Here is a 20,354-nt window from a genome sequence, read left to right as displayed (position 1 = left end):
AGGAGTCTAGCAGAGGCTGGAATTGAGGAAGATTGTTAAGGCTGCATCCTGCAGAGCAAGAAAGAGTCCTGTGATCCTAAAGCAATGGCAGCTGCAGAGCTGGAGGCAGGGCCCGGAGTAGCTCTATGGGTGCCAGATAGCTGTGATCCCAACAGGCTAACATCTGGACTTTGGTTTCCCTTACCCCACCCTGTAAAGGGGAAGCGCCCACCTTGCCCTACCTGCCCATGTAGGAGGGCAGCATGTCCCAGAGTCCCAGTCTAGATCCCTCTCTCCAGGAAGGGGAAGCCCCACCGCTGCCCAGGGAAGCCTCAGATCCTTGGGAGATGAGGGGATGTCTAGGAATCGAGATTACTCAGTCAGCACAGTGAGCGCCTGGGAAGGTAGGGTTGGGGCAGCTGGCCATCTGAAGCTCTGGGCAAGGGCACACATGGCTGTTTCCTCACTGGAGCAACAGAATGAGGGCTGGTCAGAGTGGCTGAACTGGTTTTAGGGGACTGTTTTTTCAGCTGGTGGGAAGGGGGTGGAAGTATGCACAGGCCTTTTTCCTGTGGCCTTTATGGGGACAGGAGATAGGAGAACAGCAGTTAGGACCCAGATGGGCCTGGGTTCTAGTCCTGGCTTCATTGTTTTTAGCACTTTCTTAACCCCTCTAAGCCTCAAATCCTCAGTTGCAAAATGGAAAAAATTATAGTATCTTCCCAGCAGGATTCTGTCCTCACTAAATGAGCTAAAGGCACATAAAATGCTTAGCCCAACTCTTGACACATAGGAAGCCCTCCGTAAATCATAGCTGCTTTATGATGATGGTAACAGAGGCAGGGAACTCTACTCCGTTCCCAAACAAGAGCTGGGCCTGGGCTGTGTGCAGGCTCCCCTTTTCCCGTCACTCTCCAGGCTTGTATGGAAAATGAAAATATTGTTTCGTGTGAATTTGGGAGCCAAGTTAAAGAATCCAGCCAGTGAACAGGGGCCGCCTCCTCCCGCGAAAGCTGTTTCCCTAACCCCGAGGACGGGACGCCTTGTCTGACAGGGTGTTTACCTGGCTCTCCCACGTCCCTCCCCCTAACCCAGTGATGGCCTCAGTCCTGGGTCAGCTTTTCTGTTCTGGTAGACCGATTAAACACCCGCCCCGCCCCCCCCCCCCCCCCCCCCCGGCCGCCTTCCTGCATAATCCCAACCATGATCACTGAGGTATCCACAGATACACGTGCTGGAAATAGGGAGCTGGCACCCCAGATTCACATCCAGACCTCAGTTCCCTGAGCCCGGCTTTCCTCTTCTGCCAAGTGATGCCTGGCAGAATGACAGGAAGAGCCAGTTAGGTAACGTGTGTAAAAGCCCTGGTGAGGGGTGTCTGACATACAGCAGCACTAGTACCGCTTCTCTCCACTAGCACTTGGGTAGAGCCAGAGCATCTCCGATCACCCATTAGAATAAACATATGAGGAGGTCTGATATTCTGTCCACTCACTGCAGTATCCTCACTGCCTAGAACAGTGCCTGGCACATTCAACATTCCTCCTTAGAAAGCATTTCCAGATACTTCCAAAAGGCACTACCACCCCAGTGGAGAACCCCTGTTCCAGACATACCTTCCACAACACCCTTGATGGATGCTGGCTACCCCGGTCTACATACTTTGCTGATTTAGCTGATTCCCAGGCCAGCTGCTTGGGAACCACAGCAGAGGAGGCAACAGCAAGGGTCAGTGGGGCAGCCCAGGCGCAGGCAGACCCAGGCAGAGGGAGGCGGGGAGGCTTGAAGTTGCAGGCTTGAAACCGGACAGTCTACAACCTAGCCCGGTTCTGCCAGGTAACCAACCTCTCTCCGCCCAGTAGGTGTAACTGCCACCACTGGGTCTTTGCAAGGAATTAGTAGTGCTTGCAGCCCCAGGGAATTAGGGGCTCTCTCCAGCGCCTCCTTTGCCTGCCCCTTGCTGGGCAACCACAGAGTGATACTGGAAGTCATGGGGAAAGCACATCATGTTGTGGCTGCCTGACAAGCCAGGGCCTGAGGCTGTGAGCTGGTGCCCACAGGGCACACGGTCAGTGGGGTGAAGGGTAGAAAGCCCGGTTCTTCCACCTCTCCCCACTCCCAAACTTAATGCCTTCTTCAGTTACCCTGTTTTGCCAGTTCTTTTGTTTGATGTCTCCTTAGAGCTTACTAAATGATTCCCAAATCACAGGTTACCTTTGGCAAGCTAGTATTTCCCGGGGGGAGCATTTTTGGCCTTGTAGGTGTGGTTGTCCTGCTAATTGCAGGGCATTTAGCATCTCTAGCCCCCTGCCTACTCAATGCCAGAGCATCTCCCATCACCCACTAGAATAAACATATGAGGAGGTCTGATATTCTGTCCCTTCACTGTAGTATCCTCACTGCCTAGAACAGTGCCTGGCACATGCAACATTCCTCCTTAGAAAGCATTGCCAGACACTTTCAAAAGTCACTACCACCCCAGTGGAGAACCCCTGTTCCAGACATACCTTCCACAACACCCTTGATGGATGCTGGCTACCCCCGTCTAAATACTTTGCATTATCAGAAATTGATTACTACAAGGAGTAGCCCTTTGTAGACTCATTATCCAAAACAGCCACCCCATCTCCCCTTTGACTTTTGGTCTGTTGGATAGCATATCATGTGAAGTCTGACACCCAGAATGAAACAAGGTGCCCCGTATGTGGCCTGACCCTGCAAGGAACAGTGGGCTTGTTACCTCCCAGCCCTGGATAGACCTGGAGTTGACATAGCCTGAGATTGCATTTACTTTTCTTGTGACAGCCATCCTAGTGTTTGTTGATTCATGGTCAGCTAATATCCAGGGACTTTTCCCTTCAATCTTTTACCAGTCTTTTCCAATCCAAAGTATAAGATTTAAACATTTAAGCAGATACTTGTATGTTGTTGATTTTGGCCCCTGTATCCAGCTAGATGATTTTGAATCTTGATACTGCCATTGCTGTGTGTTAGCTATCTTCCCATCCCATCCTTATCCCCAATTTTGCATCCACGGCGCATTGCATCCACGGACAGAGATTGGTAAGCCATCTCTGTCCTCATTGTGCTGTGGTTTAAAATATTGAAGAAAGCCAGGCCTTAAGCATGATGGTGGAGACTCAGTCTGGGTTGATAATGATCAGTACCTCCCGGGGTTGTTTGTCTGCCTTTGAATGGACCCAATTAATCCTGGCTCCAGTGACATTTCTGTGTCTTGTCCACATGAGTTTCTTTAAGCCCATCTGTTAGCCGCCTTGCTGATATCTAGATGGATTCCATTCCACAAAACTTCAAGGCTGTGCAACCCTGTTGAAAAGGAGATGCACTTAGCTGAGCATGACTTGTTCTGGGTGAATCTGTGCTAGTTTCTAGTGCCCACCACTTCCTCTTCTGCATGTTCCAGACATTCTCCTCTCCCCAATTTGAAGTTTGCAAGAGTTCAGTTTGTTTTCTGAATTTCTAGAATCCACCTTTTTCCTTTTTGTGAAAAATGGAAACAGCTTGTCTTCCAACGTCTTTCCTGTTCCCCATGATTCCACAGGGGATGACCAGAGGTGGTGCTGCAGACTCACCTTTGGTCAGTGATTCAGTTATCATTTCAAGATGTTCTTGTACGTTCTTAGATACTCTTTTCTTGTGGGCCAGTCCCGTTGAAGATCGATATCTGAGATAACAAAGGTAGATGCCAAAGGAGAGCTGAGTGGTTCCGCTTTCTCTGCCATCTGTTTAACATTAACGTGACCCTGGTACTTCCTCATTCTCTTGCTCCAAACAGATTTGATGTTTTTGGAAACCCATTGGATGGTCCTTAGTATTTGTTTTAGCTCTGCTGTTGGCCTGTTAGTATCTGAATATCCTTTAGCCATTTCACATTGAAATGGTCTGGCCAGCTAGACAGAGAGCTCTCTGAGGGTAGGGGCTGCCTTGGCCAGAGTTGGATGCGATGGTCCCCACTTTCCACTTTGATACTGCACAGCCTTCCCAGCCTTGGAGATGCTATGAAATGCCAGAGGAGGCAGGACAGTGAGCAGTGTGGTTTGATGGTCTGACAGACAAGCATGCCGTCATGGAACATTCTTTGCAGAGTGTTCAGATCCACTTACACAGGCCGGCTGCTGCTTCTGCAAATTGCACATTCCTTCAGAACAACCCACCCATGCCCTCTTTTCCCACCAAACCTCAATCATGCCCTGGGTAGGTTAGAAACAAGGTTTTTCTGTCTCCCTCTGTTTCCATCCCTCACTCTTCTGTCTCTTCTTTCTCAGTCCTTGGTTTTTATAGGGAATTTGGCTGAATGCCTAGCTTCTGGTCTGGATGGCCTACCCATCTTTAGGCCCTCCATGGAGGGCCTGAGCCCCATGGAGCCCCAGATTTAGAGCCTCTTCTTAGGCGGCTTCTGGAGTCCAGGCCCTGCCAGCTGATAAAGCCCCACAGATAGGTTGAGGCCAGTGGTGATGGCAGAGTTAAGGCCTCGTCAGATGGAAACAGGTTTACAGCTGTCAGTATTGCAAGAGTAGATAAGTTCCCCACACCTCTGCTCCCACCGCCCCCTGCAATCTCCAGGGGGACATCCCATCCCCAGGTGGCCTCTCACTTGCTATCCACAGTTACTGGAAGCTCTTTGGGGATTGATAGCACAATTATGAGTCACCCTGAAATGTGCTTACCTTCTGATCTGTCCCTTCCCAGAGAGTTGCTCAGCCCAGGGTAGAGAGAGAAAGGGCTACAGGAAAAGGAGGGAAGTAAAAGCCTGTAGGGAAGAGGGCAGAGTCCTAGGCTGGCGGAAAGGAGGACCTACTGATTTGCATGCCCTCTGAGGACAAGTCAACAGGGCACTGAGCTGACCTCAGCAGGTGTCCTGCAGTGGGCTGAAGGGTATATGGGAGGCCCCTCCCCAGCCAACCCCAAACAAGGACCTGGTCTCTGCAGATAGAACACTCTCCATGGAGGGCTGGGTGGGGCACAGGGGACCTCCTTGTGTGTGTCTGCCTCACATATGCTTTTTTTGAGAGGCAGAATAATCTAGTGCAGTGGTTCTCAAAGTGTGGTCCCTGTCCATAGCATCACCTGGGAACGTGTTTAGAAATGTTCCTTCTAGACCTCCTAAATAAGAAACTCAGGATAGTAGGGACCAGCAGTCTGTTGAACAAGATTTCCAGGTGATCCTGGTGCATGCTAGTAAGTTGGAGAATCATTGACTCCGTGAAAGAATGAACTCGGGAGCCAGATTGCCTGGGTTCATATCTTTACCTTGGGCAAATCAGGTAACCTCTCTGATTCTCTATACAATGTTTCATCTGTAACATGGAGACACTGCCACCTTCTTATTGTGATGATTAAATGAGAATGCTTACAAGGAGTTTAGTGCAGTTCTGTCAGTCAGCATCTGTTAAGTGTGGCTTCAGCTCTGACCTTTACTGTTTCTCATTTTAGGTGGTATCTGATGCTGCAGGACAGGGCGTGGCCATCACAGGGAACCAGACCTTCAACAACTGGAACTGGCCCAATGCAATGATTTTTGCAGCGACTGTCATCACCACCATTGGTAAGTCTTCTGGGATCTGTAGGACACATACATCCATGCCCTAGCTCCTCAGAACCTTTCTAGAAACCCAACTCTGGGCACTCAGCCCTACTGGGGCTATAATCAGGCCCGTTGCAGGCTATTCTGTTGATACTTTCTTAGGGATTTAGTAAGTCCTTGTGCTGATCATGCCTGGGAAGGTTTCCATGAGTCTCGACCTGGGCTGTTTGAGCAGAAACAGCGACACAGCCTCATGGCCAGAGCCATGCAAGAGATTAACCAGATTGCTCATTGCAGAAACCCAGATCATGACTACTTACTAAGCTGGGTGTCTGTTTCAGTTCTCAGGCTGCATAGCCAACCAGTCCAGAAGTTTGGCTCAAAATGCAGCTTCTTCTCTTTCACCATTCTGTGAGCTTGACTGGGCTCAGCTGGCCGGTTCTTGCTTGGGCTCCCAATGCAGTGGCAGTCAAACAATGGCTGGGCTGGAGTCTTCTGAAAGCCAGACTCATCTGATGGCCCAGATAGGTCCTCCCATCACAGGTTTGACAGCTGATGCTGGCTGTTGGCTGGGAGCTCAGCTGGGGATGAAAACACAAGGCCTCTGCATGTGTTTTCTACCTGCATGTGGGAACCAAGGCGAAAAGCAGCAGGCCTCTTAGACCTCACCTGTCCAGCGTCACTTCCGCTGCCTAGACTGCTTCTGTTGTGAAGCCACTAAAGCTCAGATTCCAAGGGAAGAGGATTAGACAACACGTTGGTGTGAACAGTTGCATAAGAACGGAGGGAATTGAGGATGGCTATCTTTGGAGACCATCTACCACAGTGCTTCTGGGGAATCTACACAGACAGCATGTCTTGTAACTTGCACAATGGTACCATATGGACTAATGGAAGACCTGTTGACCAGGCTTAGTCCCTGCCTTCAGGGAGCTCCTTGTGTGATGGAGGAGATACAGCTCATGTCATCATAATTGCTTTATCAATGATCATGATCAGAGTATGATCAAGGGAAATGTTATTACTTAAGTACTGATAATAGATCAGTATCAGTTTATCTTAGAGAATGGGCTGTGTGTGTGTTGGAAGCAAGGCCCACTGGTTTGACCACCCCTCCTGTTCTTGGCCTCACTCTCTCCTTCCTCAGGATATGGCAATGTGGCTCCCAAGACCCCTGCTGGTCGCCTCTTCTGCGTCTTCTATGGTCTCTTCGGGGTGCCGCTCTGCCTGACGTGGATCAGTGCCCTGGGCAAGTTCTTCGGGGGACGCGCCAAGAGACTAGGGCAGTTCCTTACCAAGAGAGGCGTGAGTCTGGTATGTCCCCTACCCTGGGTGTTGGGCAGAGATGGGGGAACCATGACAGGTGAGGGGAGGACAGGAAGGCTCCAGGAATTGGACCAGGGATGTAAGGACAGATGGCAAGAGGCTAGTTTCACAGCTCCTTGCCCTCCTAGGTCAGGCTGGGTACCCAGCTAGCCTCTCCTCTAGCGGCCTCCCTAGCCCTCTGGGTGCCTTTGCTGGGTTTCCAAGCCTCCCCTGTTGTCTGACTTGGCCTCCTGCTCCCCATCAGCGGAAGGCGCAGATCACGTGCACAGTCATCTTCATCGTGTGGGGCGTCCTGGTCCACCTGGTGATCCCACCCTTCGTGTTCATGGTGACCGAGGGGTGGAACTACATCGAGGGCCTCTACTACTCCTTCATCACCATCTCCACCATCGGCTTCGGTGACTTTGTGGCTGGTGAGTCCCTGCCTCAGCCTCCCACCTGTTTTTCTGCTTCTTTGGTTTCAGTGTGGCGGACGTATGTTAGGGGTGCCCGTGGTAGGGTTCCATGTTCTGGGCACTTCTTTTATCCAGTGGGATTGTCAACCCACTCTGCCAGTTGCAAGAGGAAACCAAGACCTGGAGTAGTGGCAGAAGACTCTTTTCTCTCTGGTTCCCTTTCTCAGACATGACTTTTCCTCCTCCTTTCCTCTCTGCTCAGTCTCTGATCTCCTTTCCCTCTGTTCTCCCATGACTCCTGAGCTTGGCTTCATGGAGGGCTTACAAGTAGGGCCTTCCGCCTGCACGGTTGGTACCTGTTACCCAGGGAGCCCCTGAGCCCACTGGCACCCCCTCCACGCCCTCAGCAGCCTTTCATCTTTCACAAGAGCTGAGGGAGCTGTCCTGGAGGCATGGCTCAGAGGCCTGGGGCTTTGTTCCTGCTATAGCAAGCTTAAAGACAAGCGAGGCCTTCTCCCCAGCTGCCCTGCCCCCAGCCCTGACACTCCCTCCTACTCCTCCCCTGCTTAATCCATGGAAGCGATGAGGTTCTTGGGCCCCTTTGTCTGAAGGCCTGTCACCAGCTGGCCCCAGCCATGCACGAACTTGTGTTTGTGGCCTGCACAGCATCTTGGTTCTTAATCTTCTTGACACCCTGTTTGACCCTGTTGACCCAGCGCCCCAGTGACCTCAACTTCTGCTCCAGAGGCCTCTGTTCTCTACCCCCTCCCTTTTGCCCAGAGGGCAGTGGGAGACCACTAGCCTTGTCCTTGATGTATGTGGCATTTGGGAGCAGTTGGCTGAGTTGGGGGAGGAACAGGAAAGAGAGGCACAAACACTCCCCTGACCCTAGCAAGTCTGGACCTGCTGTCCTGGGCAGTACATTTGGACAAGGCACAACCCTGCCATTGTCCAGCCCTTGAGGCCCAGAGCAGGCTAAGGAGATGCCTCTGGTATTAGGGAAATACAGATGTACATTTAGCCATACTTTCTCAGCACTAGCAAGACACCAAACCCTGCCTCAGCTTTCTCATCTGTAAAACTAGTAAAAATAATAACTATTCATGAGTGTTGAGGGCAGGGCCTGGCTATATTAGTGTGTGCCCCCATTACTGTCATCATGAAACTCTGCTTGTGATTGAGAGCCTTGAGCAGGATTAACAACCACTCAGGGCACCTGCTATCTGAGCCCGGTCAGAGGAGGAGAAGCAACCGGGCGACAGCACCTAGAAGAACCTCTAGTCTGATGAAAGAGGTAGCCCCCTTCCTCCAGGTCCCTTCTGTAAGTTGCTCTTCTATCTAGTCAAGGGGGCAAATGGAATATGGGTCAACATGCCTGTACATGTAGTCGTAAAAGACATTTCAAATAATCCTGGAGTGTAGAAGAACCTTCAGAGCTGTAGAGGGTAATCCAGGAAGGCTCCCTGCAACAGGAGGGGGATGTGGAGCAGACAGAGCCCTCCTCCAGGTCAAGGGAGAGCTGATTTGAGGAAGCCAGAAGGAGGAAATCAGGAAGGCAGACCAGACCTTCAAGGAAAATAAAAATGGTTCAGTGGTTCAAAGTATTTCCTGCCAGGGTGGGTGCTTCCTGGGTCATCCTGACCTAACCACCAGCCTTGTTTGTAATCCACCAGTGTGAGTCTAGCCCCAGCTTGGAGGGTGCTGGGGGCTCCCTTGTGTAATATGCATCCTTTCAGTTTTTAAGTGAACTGTACCATATACACAGAACAGCTGGGGATGGTAGAAGAATCAACAGAAAGGCAAATAAATACTCATGAACTATTTCTTGACCTGTGTGTTGGTTACATTGCCAGTCGCCCAAAACCCCTTTAGCTTCCTTCAAAGAGTCACTGTCTTGAATTTTTTTTTTTCTTTTTTTTTTGAGATGCAGTCTCTGTGTGCTGCCCAGGCTAGAGTGGCAGTGGTGTGATCTTGGCTCACTGCAACCTCCGCCTCCCAGGTTCAAGCCTCCTAAGTAGCTGGGATTACAGGTGCCTGCCACCATACCTGACTAATTGTTGTATTGTTAGTGGAGATGGGGTTTCACCATGTTGGTCAGGCTGGTCTTAAACTCCTGACCTCAAGTGATCTACCTGTGTTGACCTTGCAAAGTGCTGGGATTGCAGGCATGAGCCACTGCGCCTGGCCTGTCTTGACTTTTTGTAGTTGAGGAAACCAAGACTCAGAGACAGGCTGGATACTGGGATGGGGTCATGAATGACAGTGGGCCCAAGCCCTTCGGGAAGATGGGATAGTCCAGGGTCTAGAACAGGCCCCTTTTTATCCCACTGCACCCCCATCCTGTGCTCTGGCCTGACTCCTGCTCAGATCACACAGCATTGGCCATTGCACATTTCCTGGGCCCTGCTAACTCTCTGACCTCTGGACTGCCTGTCTGCTCAGGTGTGAACCCCAGCGCCAACTACCACGCCCTGTACCGCTACTTCGTGGAGCTCTGGATCTACTTGGGGCTGGCCTGGCTGTCCCTTTTTGTCAACTGGAAGGTGAGCATGTTTGTGGAAGTCCATAAAGCCATTAAGAAGCGGCGGCGACGACGGAAGGAGTCCTTTGAGAGCTCCCCACACTCCCGGAAGGCCTTGCAGGTGAAGGGAAGCGCAGCCTCCAAGGACGTCAACATCTTCAGCTTTCTTTCCAAGAAGGAAGAGACCTACAACGACCTCATCAAGCAGATCGGGAAGAAGGCTATGAAGACAAGCGGGGGTGGGGAGACGGGCCCGGGCCCGGGCCCAGGGCTGGGGCCTCAAGGCGGTGGGCTCCCAGCACTGCCCCCTTCCCTGGCGCCCCTGGTGGTCTACTCCAAGAACCGGGTGCCCACCTTGGAAGAGGTGTCACAGACACTGAGGAGCAAAGGCCACGTATCAAGGCCCCCAGATGAGGAGGCCGTGGCACGGACCCCTGAAGACAGCTCCCCTGCCCCCGAGGTGTTCATGAACCAGCTGGACCGCATCAGCGAGGAATGCGAGCCATGGGATGCCCAGGACTACCACCCACTCATCTTCCAGGACGCCAGCATCACCTTCGTGAACGCGGAGGCTGGCCTCTCGGATGAGGAGACCTCCAAGTCCTCGCTAGAGGACAACTTGGCAGGGGAGGAGAGCCCCCAGCAGGGGGCCGAAGCCAAGGCACCCCTGAACATGGGCGAGTTCCCCTCCTCCGACGAGTCCACCTTCACCAGCACTGAGTCTGAGCTCTCCGTGCCTTACGAACAGCTAATGAATGAGTACAACAAGGCTAACAGCCCCAAGGGCACGTGAGGCAGGGCCAGCTCCCCACCCCACCTTTGACAGCCTCTTCCCCCCTCACCCTGGGGTGTCCCGAGATGGCCAGGACCCCTGGCCCTGGTTGGGGGGCAGCCTTGGAACTGGGAGTGGGGGCCAGGGGCCTTCCTAACCTTCCATCCTCCCCAGCTAGATGTATGCCCAGGACAGGGCCTCTGTTATCCAGCTGAACCATACCCTGGCTGTGGGGGCGTCTGTCCTGAGTTTGGCTGGTGTATCTCACAATGCAAAGGCATGCAGGCTGGTGGGACAGGTGGGCAGGACTGACCCTGAGGAGGCCTTGCCCGCATGGTCTTCACCCCACCATTTGCTGGAGTGTCACACGGTTCTCCGAGGCCCAGGGCCTCAGCTATTTAAGTTTACCGGCATTACTGAGCTGGGCATTTGGAGAGGGAGCTCTGAAGTGTCTGGGGAGGTACCGCTGTGTGTGGGGTCAGGTGTTTCCGTGCTTTCTGTACCTCCGCAGGAGCACCCCCATCCCAGCTGTGGGCCTGCCCGTCAGGTTGGGCACCTACTACAAACTGTAGTGGGGTGGAGGCTGCTGGAGGTGGGAGTGAGGAGATGCGGGCAGGGGCTCAAACAGTCCTGACTCACGGGACCTGGAAACAAGTCCCATGTGGGCCTGGGGCCTGGGGCCTGGGGTCCTCATCCTCCTTGTTGGTCTACTCAGGCCCAGCCCAAAGCCGTGTTCCCCCTCTCAGGTCAAGCAGTGGCAGACACAAGGCTTTCTGTGGGCCCCCGAGTGGTACGAGGGAGAGTGGCAGGGCATGGGTTACTGGAAGCCGGGACTGCTAGGGCTGGTGGCCAGGGAGCTGCAAGAGTGAGGCTCAGCTCTGGCTGGTTCTGCCCTTACCCCTCCTGCCCGCCGGAGAACTGCACACCCTGCCCCCTGGCCTGAGGAGCTGCACTCCCCATCCTGCTATCTTCTCCTTCCCTGTGCCCTGAACAAGGACCTCACTGCCCACTTCCCCCTCCCACCAGCCCCCTTGGGCCAGGCAGGGTGAGGCCAAATTGCTCTTGGCCCACAAATGGGCGATGGTCAAATATGTGAATCAAGCTCCTCTCTCTAGCTACTGTTTGATGTGCATGTGGGTGTGTGCAGTGCGTGTGTGCGCGCACACACACCTGTGCACCCATGTGTGTGTTTAAGGAAAGGAAAGGATTTGGGCTGGGGAGCAAAAGATAATGTGAAAACGGTTGGACTCTCTGGTGAGGGGTGGGCAGGACTTGCTGCTACTGGAGTTCTTGGCTTCTCCATGATGTTCACCCTGGGGCTGGCCCACTGTGTCCTGAATGTTTTCGTTATTTTTTTTGTTTTATGTTTTTAAACTGCTGTTTTTATATACCTGGAATCTGTTGTTGGCTTCAGAGCCAGCGGTTAAAGAGCAGGGTCGTAAGGATTGGGAGGTCCAGTGTCTGCCCTCCTGCCGTGCAACTCGGTTGGGCCTTTCTTGGTGACCTCATCCAAGGCCATGATGTCAAGGGCCATGTCCCCAAGCAGAGGTGGAGAAGGGACACTGAGGTGAGCAAAGGCAGGAAGGGACATCCACTGCAGGTGACTGGAGGCCGGGCAGGAGGCAAGTCATCAGAGCCGCCCAGCCCCCTTCACTCTCTGCCCTCTGCCCCACTACTCTGGGGCGGTGAGGCCAGAGCCCACTTCCCCAACATGTGAAGACAGTGATGGGCATGTGCCCACACTCCCACTTCTCTAGCTGTTTGCAGAGGCTGCCGCCCAGCAGGGGCCTGAAAAGGAACAGCCTCTTATTTTTCTGTGAAATGTTTTCATGAACTCATGTTGTTGCTGGTTGTCCTGGCATTGCACACACGGTATGTACATACTGGCAATATTGTCAAATGTAATTTATTTTAACATTTTTACAATAAAACATGAGGTGGACAGGCCAGCTTGGTGTGTGCTGTGTCGGGGGCAGGTTAGAGAGGGGTTAGCTTCTGGCATCTGAGCAGCAGGGGAGCCTGGGCGCATCCACAGAGGATAAGGAGGACTCAGGACTGACTGATAAGAGGATTGGATGGTCTGGAGGGGAGAAAAGAATGAAAAGGGGTGAAGAGAACAGGGAGAGGCAGGCGTCTGTGGGGAGGTAAGGATGCGGGAGGAACATTGCAGTAGAGGTTTGAGAATCAGGAAGGAGTCGGAGGAGCAAGGGGAGAGGCAGGAGTGATCATGGCAAACGCATGTCACTCACCACTTTGTCAGGCACTAAATGCTTGCACTGAATAATATGTGAGTGGACTCATTTGACCTGGCAAGAGCACTGAGGCGGGGGCAGTACCTCTCCATTTTATAGACGAGGAAACAGGCACAGAGAGGTTGCGTTGTGCAAAAATCTCAGTAAAAATGGTGAACCTAGATTCAAACCCAGGCAGCCCAACTCCTGTCCCCTCCACCACCGTGATGAGATGAAAGAGACTACCTGTGGTTTTGTGGCACACCCAGCATCTTTGGAAAGGGCTCCTGTCTCCAGGTAGGTGGACCAGAGAACTTCAGCGAAGCTCAGGCCTTCTCAGCTCAAGGGGTGGGCAGGAGATGTAGAGCCTGAGCGTGGGCACTGTGGACTGGGAAGAATGTGAAGGAAGAATGGAGCCAGGCTCAGCTGGGCATCTGTCTCCATCTGTCTAAAGGGAGGCTTTGTCAGGCTTCAACTGTTTGGGGACTGGCCCCTTCTATGACCATTTCAGGGCTCAGCACCACACAGGATGATTTCTGAGTTCATTGGGAAAAAAAAAAAAAGGCTTTCAGGAGTGAACCACATTTTTCATGAGGGCATGGATGTGTTTACAAAGGATTATATGTATTTACCAGCCAATTCTGTAACGACACCATCCCTCCCTCTCTGCCAACATCACTCCCTCTTGCCCTCTCTCTGCTCCCCACAACCCATCTCCTGCCCCCATCACACACAGGTCCAAGGTTCTCTAGTTTTGCTTTAATCACATTCAGCCTCAAGGCAATAACAGTTCCATAACACTGTAAGCCCCGCCTTTATTCAGCACTTGGCCTGTTCACAAACCCCACTGACAAACATAGCCCAGGTTGTTTGGCCATCTATAGTTGAGACGAGAGCTTAGGGAGCATGACTGCCTAAGGGCGCCCAGCTGGACTGGGGCACAGCTTTGCAGAACTGTGCTCACAGATAGTAAAGCACAGACCCAAGACTGGGTGGTGTGGCCTTGGGTTACTGTGGCCAGGGTTAGGAGCTTTCTGAGTAAGAGGTGGGAGGTGGGTCAGCAGCTAAAGCAAAGGGTGGGGCCCAGGAGGCCTCAAGTTCCCCAGGGGTCATGAGCAGGGGAGGGGTGCCATGTGGGGGCGTGGGGAACATCCCATCACAGTCTGGGGAGCTATAGGGTGGATGGGAGTGGGGGCAGTGGAGGAGGCTGGCCAGTGGGTCCCAGATGGGTGGGAAGTCACTGGAGATGATACTAGCAGGGAAAGCCTTCTGTTGAAGTCATTGATGTTTTGTTGTTGTTACTGTTGTTTGAGACCGAGTTTCACTCTGTTGCCCAGGCTGGAGTGCAGTGGCATGATCTCAGCTCACTGCAGCCTCCGCCTCCTGGGTTCAAGTGATTCTCCTGCCTCAGTTTCCCAAGTAGCTGGGACTACAAGTGTGAGCCACCACACCCGGCTAAATTTTGTATCTTTAAATAGAGGCAGGGTTTCACTATGTTGGCCAGGCTAGTCTTGAACACCTGACCTCAGGTGATCCGCCCGCCTCGGCCTCCCAAAGTGCTGGGATTACAGGCATGAGCCACCATGCCCGGCCGTCATTGCTGTATTTCTAATGCAGGGCAGGGAGAATTGGATTGGTGAGATCTGCCGACTTGCTGGGGTCCTTGTGGGGGTTGCACTCCTCCTTCCACAGGCTCCATTCCCAGCGAGCTTCTCCACTGTCCTAGTAAACCAGCACCAGCTCTCCACCAGCACCACCTGGACTCGCCATCATTTGTTCCACTAATGTTTACTGAGCACCTACTATGTACTGTTATCCTCATTTTACAATGAGGACATTGAGGCAAATATAGGATTTTTTCCAAGCTGAAACAACTATTAACTGGCAGCAAAGCAGCTTCCCTGACTTGCATTCTCATTCCTCATTCTATCCTCTAAGTTTCTGATCTGACAGGGGAGACATCTTCAGAGAACCCAGAGTCTGATGGAGGTGGGAGGCAGCGTCTCCCTTCAAGGAGTCTAATCTGAGAGGGAGGAGAGCACAGAAGGACGCTGGGGTCCCAGCTGGGCCTCTTATCTCCTCCATGATCCTGGAGGAGGCATTTAGCTCCCTGCCAGAGGTGATGAAGAGAAACCAGGATGTTTGGGTTTCACCTCCCAACTGGAAAGGGCCAGGCAAGATCATCATCAGCCACTATTGCATCTGAAGCTCTCATAAGCCTGGGGTAGAGTGGCGGGGAAGGACAGGCAGGCTGGGTTGCACAGCTCTGGGTGGGGCCTCCAGAAATGAGGCCCCTGAGGTTTGGTCTCAGCTCTGCCATTTATCTCTCCATTCTTGAAATAACAGGTTCCCAGTTTCCAAATATATGCACAACTGGTCCAGGAACCAATGACAATTCGTGAATTGCCAGGATGGGTTTAACAGTGAAAACCCCTCCCTAAAATCTGTGTCCCGTCTATCCATCGTGGCCCCATCACCAGGATCCAGGCCACCCGGCCCCTCACCCGAATCCCCCACAACAGCATAGGGCCTGGCACCTGGTAGGGGGTCCACAGATATTTGTTGAACGAATGAATGAGCCCCATCAGCTGGTTTCCCTGCATCTAATACTGACTCCCTTTCACCTGGCCATTACTGGCGCCAGCAGCCTAAACTCAACCTGGCCCGTTTCTCTTCTGTTTTAAACTCAGGGGCTCCCCATTGCTCTTCCACCCCCCACCTCTCTCTCCAGCCTCCTGTCACTCCTTTCCCACCTCTCTGGGCTCCAGCCACTTTGCCCTTGCTGTTTCCTGTGCCCTGATGCCCTTCCTCTCTCTCTCCGGAGTAAGTCCTGAGACCTAAGGGGGTTAGATATGGACGTCAGCTTCTCTGGCAAGACTTCCACAACTACCTGTAGCCCTCCCGGATTCTGGGCCAGGTGCTCCTCCTCTGTGCTCCAGAGGCCCTCCCTCAGCAAGCTGCCTCTGTCTCACCAAGCTGCTCCCATGTTGTTCCAGCTCCCTGCCTCCTGGTCTCACGCCTCCTCCCCTGACTGGGAGCCACTAAAGGGCACAGGGAGTAGTTTGTTCACCTTCAGATTCCCGGGAGCCCAGAGTGCAGAGGGGCCCAGCTTTTCCATGTTCACTAAATGGAGGGTAAATGAACTAGAGTCCTGGCCTCTCCCACTGGTAATTCAATCACTCTCTTCCTGGGGCAGAGGCCAAATCAGGGAGCAAGGCTTGCTCCAGGAGGGCGAGTCCCCACAAGGCCAGGTGGATGATCTTGAGGGCCCTTGTTGCAGGCTGAGTTGGCCTGGTGAGTCACCTTATCTTGTGCCAAGTCACCTGAATCTGCAGGGCAGGACTGGAATACAGCACACCTTATTTCTCCCCACCCCAGGGAGCACTGTCATTGGCACCCCCTTTTCCATTTGCCCCACCCCCCCCCATCTTCACCTCTTACTGTACCCAGGTGATTCCGGGAGCTGGGCCTCCCATCCCAGCAGCTCCCCAGTCCCCAGGGTTCCCTCAGGAATACCTCTGCGCCCAGCAATCTTTCACACCGGGCCCAGCCTCCCAGTTCATAAAGCCCTTTCACACCCATTCCTGGGTAGGATTACACAACAGCAGGGAGCCAGGTGCAATATTTTACAGGCCTCAATTTAAGGGCCTTTTCCAAATGAGGTAATAAATGTTTTGGTTTGATTTCCCAGGAAAGCAAGGCCTAAGGCTAGAACTGGGAGATGGTCAGAAGAAGTAGCAGAAAGGGATGTAGAGATAAACATGAGGAAAGAGGAATAAGGCCATACATGTTCATTTTAGAGCTGGTTCAACTGTGGGCAACTGGGGCTTAATCCCACTAGATCTCCCCTGAAAAACCTATAGAATACACCTCAGATTTGTCCATCTGAAGGACAGGGACCTTCTACATTTATCCACCAATTCCACCCTTGTTGTCTAAGGATGGCCCCAGCGAAATTCATCCCCAGCCTCCTCGCATACATGTGGATGTAACAGGCAGTATTATCAAAAGATGACTATGACAGTATCTCCCCACTCACATTCTCATCTGCAGAATGAACTGACCGCTCCCCAACAGGAAGCGGAGTCTGTTCCCCTTGAATGTGGGCTGCCCCCATGACGGTTTCAGTCAATGGAGCTTGGCAGAAGTGACTCCTGTGATTTCTGAACCCATGTATTAAGAAAGCGTGGCAGGGCCGGGCGCGGTGGCTCAAGCCTGTAATCCCAGCACTTTGGGAGGCCGAGACGGGCGGATCACGAGGTCAGGAGATCGAGACCATCCTGGCTAACATGGTGAAACCCCGTCTCTACTAAAAAAATACAAAAAAAAAACTAGCCGGGCGAGGTGGCGGGCGCCTGTAGTCCCAGCTGCTCGGGAGGCTGAGGCAGGAGAATGGCGTGAACCCGGGAGGCAGAGCTTGCAGTGAGCTGAGATCCGGCCACTGCACTCCAGCCTGGGCGACAGAGCGAGACTCTGTCTCAAAAAAAAAAAAAAAAAAAAAAAGAAAGCGTGGCAGCTTCCACTTTGGGGCTCTGGCAGAAGCCAGTCGCAATGTAAGAAATCCAAGTACCTTGAGACTCACACTGTGAAAAAGCCCAAACTAGCCCATGGAGATGCCACATGGAGAGAGAATTGGCCCCACTGAGATGCCATCTTGAACACTGCAGGCCCAGCTGATGCCATACAGAGTGGAGCCCAGCCAGCCCGCAGATTGCAGAATCATGAGCAAAAAAAAGGATTGCTTTCATAATCCTGAAAGTTTGGGAGTGGTTTGTTACACAGCAATAGATCATTGGAACACTGGCTGAGCTCGCCTTGAGCTATGTGACCTTTGCCGGGCTTTGGAGAAAGCTTGGAGGTAGAAAGGTAGACACCTGGCACTTTGAGGTGGCACTACAGCAGTGGTGAAATGCCAAGTGAGCTGAGGGATTGGACCACCTGGCACAAATAGCATCGACTACCTGGAGATGAAAACTCCTTGCCCTCGAACACAATAATTGGCAGAACTAAGACCAAATGCCACCAGGTCTTCTAATCCTTCACCCAGGGCTCTTTTCCTTATGCAACATCAAAGTTCGTACCTTCCAGATATCAAAGCCCCTTCTACTTTAGGGTGTCTAGTTCTCCCTGCTATGTTTAAACAGTATTGGGGGAGCCTGGGGTCTGCTACTATCCAGCTGCATGACCTTAATGGCCATATCTATCATTGACAGGATGCTTACAGGCACTGCCCAGGATACTTTATTATACACATGATCTCATGTCATCCCACAACAGTGTTATTACCCCATTTGGAAGCTGAGGCTCACAGTGGTTATACAACAGCTAGAGGTGGAGTCTGGGTTCTAACCTAAGCATCCAGGGCCTGTGCTATTAACTACCATGTAAGCTGGCCAGGGCAAAGCTCTCCTGCTCAAGGACAGGAGTGTACAGAGAGGGTGTCCTGGCTGCAACTCCAGTCACTCCCCAGAGTCTGCCCTCCTCATCTCCAAGACCAGTGAGGTGGACCAACCAGCCCTGCAGGGACTACCCAAGAATCACCAGGGGATTCCTGGGCTTCACCTTGGGAAGATTCTGATTCAGAAGGTCTGGGGTAAAGCCCAGAAATACCCAGGTTCTGGGAACACCTGGCTGGAGATCTCAAACAAAGGTCAGGTCTCTCCAAGCTTCCCGCTTCGCTGCCAATCCATCCCCACCTGTTTTCATTCTGCATTGAAATCTGTGTTGACATTAATTATGTAAAATTTCCTCCTCCTTCTTTGATTCCTTCACCTGCGGCTCTGGCAAGCTGAGCTGCTCTGTTGACATCACACATTATTTAACTCAGATGACTTGTATTTGTTGAGTCTGTCAAAGGTTGCCTAGAACACCTGATGTTGGTGACTGAGGGCAAATGAACAGCTACCTGACAGTCAGGCCTGGAGTAGTCAGACTCCTGCCTCTTTCTATCAGCTCAGATTCCCACCCTCAACAGTTCACTCCAGGGGAAATTTTCTGACCCAGTGGCCTGGAGCCCATTTGTACCGGCTCATGGGAGCTGGTGGTTAACTTTTTGGAAATTTTGCAAGCTGGTTGTTAAACCACAGCCACTATTAAAAATTAATTTAAAAATAAATTATATAAATATGCAATTAGATGGTATTAAGAACAAAGGTCGTAAGTACGTAAAATCCATCACTTCCTAGCTATTTTGCATCTTACTATTATCCATGCTTTTGAGGTGATTATTCATCTTCTACAGGTATACGGAAATACTACATAATGATAAGTTATTGTGTTTCTCTTTCCAACTTGACATTTTGTGACACCATATTGGTAGCTAAAAATTGCCCATAGTACAAGCATTTACACGGTGGAAATGGGCAAACACTACCAATTAGGGATCTCTGCTCTCCAGAGAACCAGATGTTAAACATTCATCAGCACATCACTGCACTGACCTCCTCTGGAATGATTTGCAGGCTGGGGAGGGTAGGGGAGAGTGAGGTTTTGTCTGTCCTGGAAAGGAAGAAGCAGTCTCTGGATTTCGGGGAGAGTGTAATCATGATGTTGTCACTTGCACTCCCTTGAGCCCCTCAGACCATTGCCGATTAGGGATGAAGATTCGAGGCCTGTAGGAGCTAACTGCAGGGGTAATGAGTGGACAAAGTCTACGTGTACTTGCCCCCTGAATGTACATAGAAGCTCTTGGGTCATGGTCCAAACTGGAGGCTTAAAGGGACTTCTGCCTTCAGCTGGAGTTCTGAGACTGCCCAGAGCCTAGTCCAGGAATTGCCTTGCACTCTGCTGAACTGCACTGCGGCTTCAGACAAGTCTCCACATCCTGGGTCTCTTTATAGTTAAAGGGAAGACCCTCTCAACAAAGACTAGGTGCTGGCAACTGGATGAAAACTATCAAGTGCGTCAGATTCAGACTAAGGCTTTGTAAAGATCATATCACTGAGCAGAAACACACAGCCAGACACATAGGATACTGTGCCTGAGGCAAGGAAGGGACACAGGAGGGAATTTAAGGTCTTCTAGAAGTTTCCTGCCCTTGAGTGAAGAGGAAGAGATGACTCCACGCAGGATGTCCATGGCCCCAGTCAGAAGTGACTGCTACAGAGATCCAGGGCCCCTCAGTCTCACCCCACAAGCCAGTCATAGTACAGCCCTGTCCCATCAGGGCGGGCATCATCCTGCAGACCATCAGGCCTGCTCTGGGTATTTGAGCCACATGTGGTGCTCTGCCTCTAACAATTATGGCTCTTAATTGAGCACCTACTTTTTGACAGGCTCTGTGCCCGGCACTGTAAAAGGGGACCCCAGGAAAAGGTTCCTCTTTCTTTCATTCTCTTCCACTCTCATACTCGTGTGTGTGTGTGTGCGTGTGTGTGTGTCTGTGTGTGTGGTGTGTGTGTTTCTGTTTGTGACACGAGGTTGAGGAAGGGATTGTGTAGGGTTGGAATCAGGGATCCTTAATGACCCACACAGAACTACAGTGTATTAGTTCAGGTTCTCCAAGAAGCAGATGCCACGGCTGGATTAAACTATAGAGGACTGCATTGAGGGAAACACCTATGAGAGGCTGGGAATGCTGCCTGAC

At 52.0% G+C, this 20,354-nt stretch overlaps 1 protein-coding gene across 1 annotated transcript in view; it reads left to right on the top strand.

The window, feature by feature from the left end:
* KCNK5 (potassium two pore domain channel subfamily K member 5) overlaps nucleotides 1-12,487 on the top strand; it is a 40,986-nt gene extending 28,499 nt beyond the window's left edge. Inside the window, exons 2-5 of the mRNA XM_033217048.1 lie at nucleotides 5,434-5,545; nucleotides 6,672-6,838; nucleotides 7,095-7,263; nucleotides 9,688-12,487. Of these exons, the coding sequence (XP_033072939.1) occupies nucleotides 5,434-5,545; nucleotides 6,672-6,838; nucleotides 7,095-7,263; nucleotides 9,688-10,559 (1,320 nt within the window). The 3' untranslated portion in view covers nucleotides 10,560-12,487. The remainder of the gene's footprint in view (nucleotides 1-5,433; nucleotides 5,546-6,671; nucleotides 6,839-7,094; nucleotides 7,264-9,687) is intronic.
* The last annotated feature ends 7,867 nt before the right edge of the window (nucleotides 12,488-20,354 follow it).

Source organism: Trachypithecus francoisi, unplaced genomic scaffold (assembly GCF_009764315.1).
Source record: "Trachypithecus francoisi isolate TF-2019V2 unplaced genomic scaffold, Tfra_2.0 Lachesis_group10, whole genome shotgun sequence".
NCBI classification, from domain to species: Eukaryota; Metazoa; Chordata; class Mammalia; order Primates; family Cercopithecidae; genus Trachypithecus; species Trachypithecus francoisi.
The sequence above is the reverse complement of the archived record's forward strand: the minus strand, read 5'-3'. Positions and strand labels throughout refer to the sequence as shown.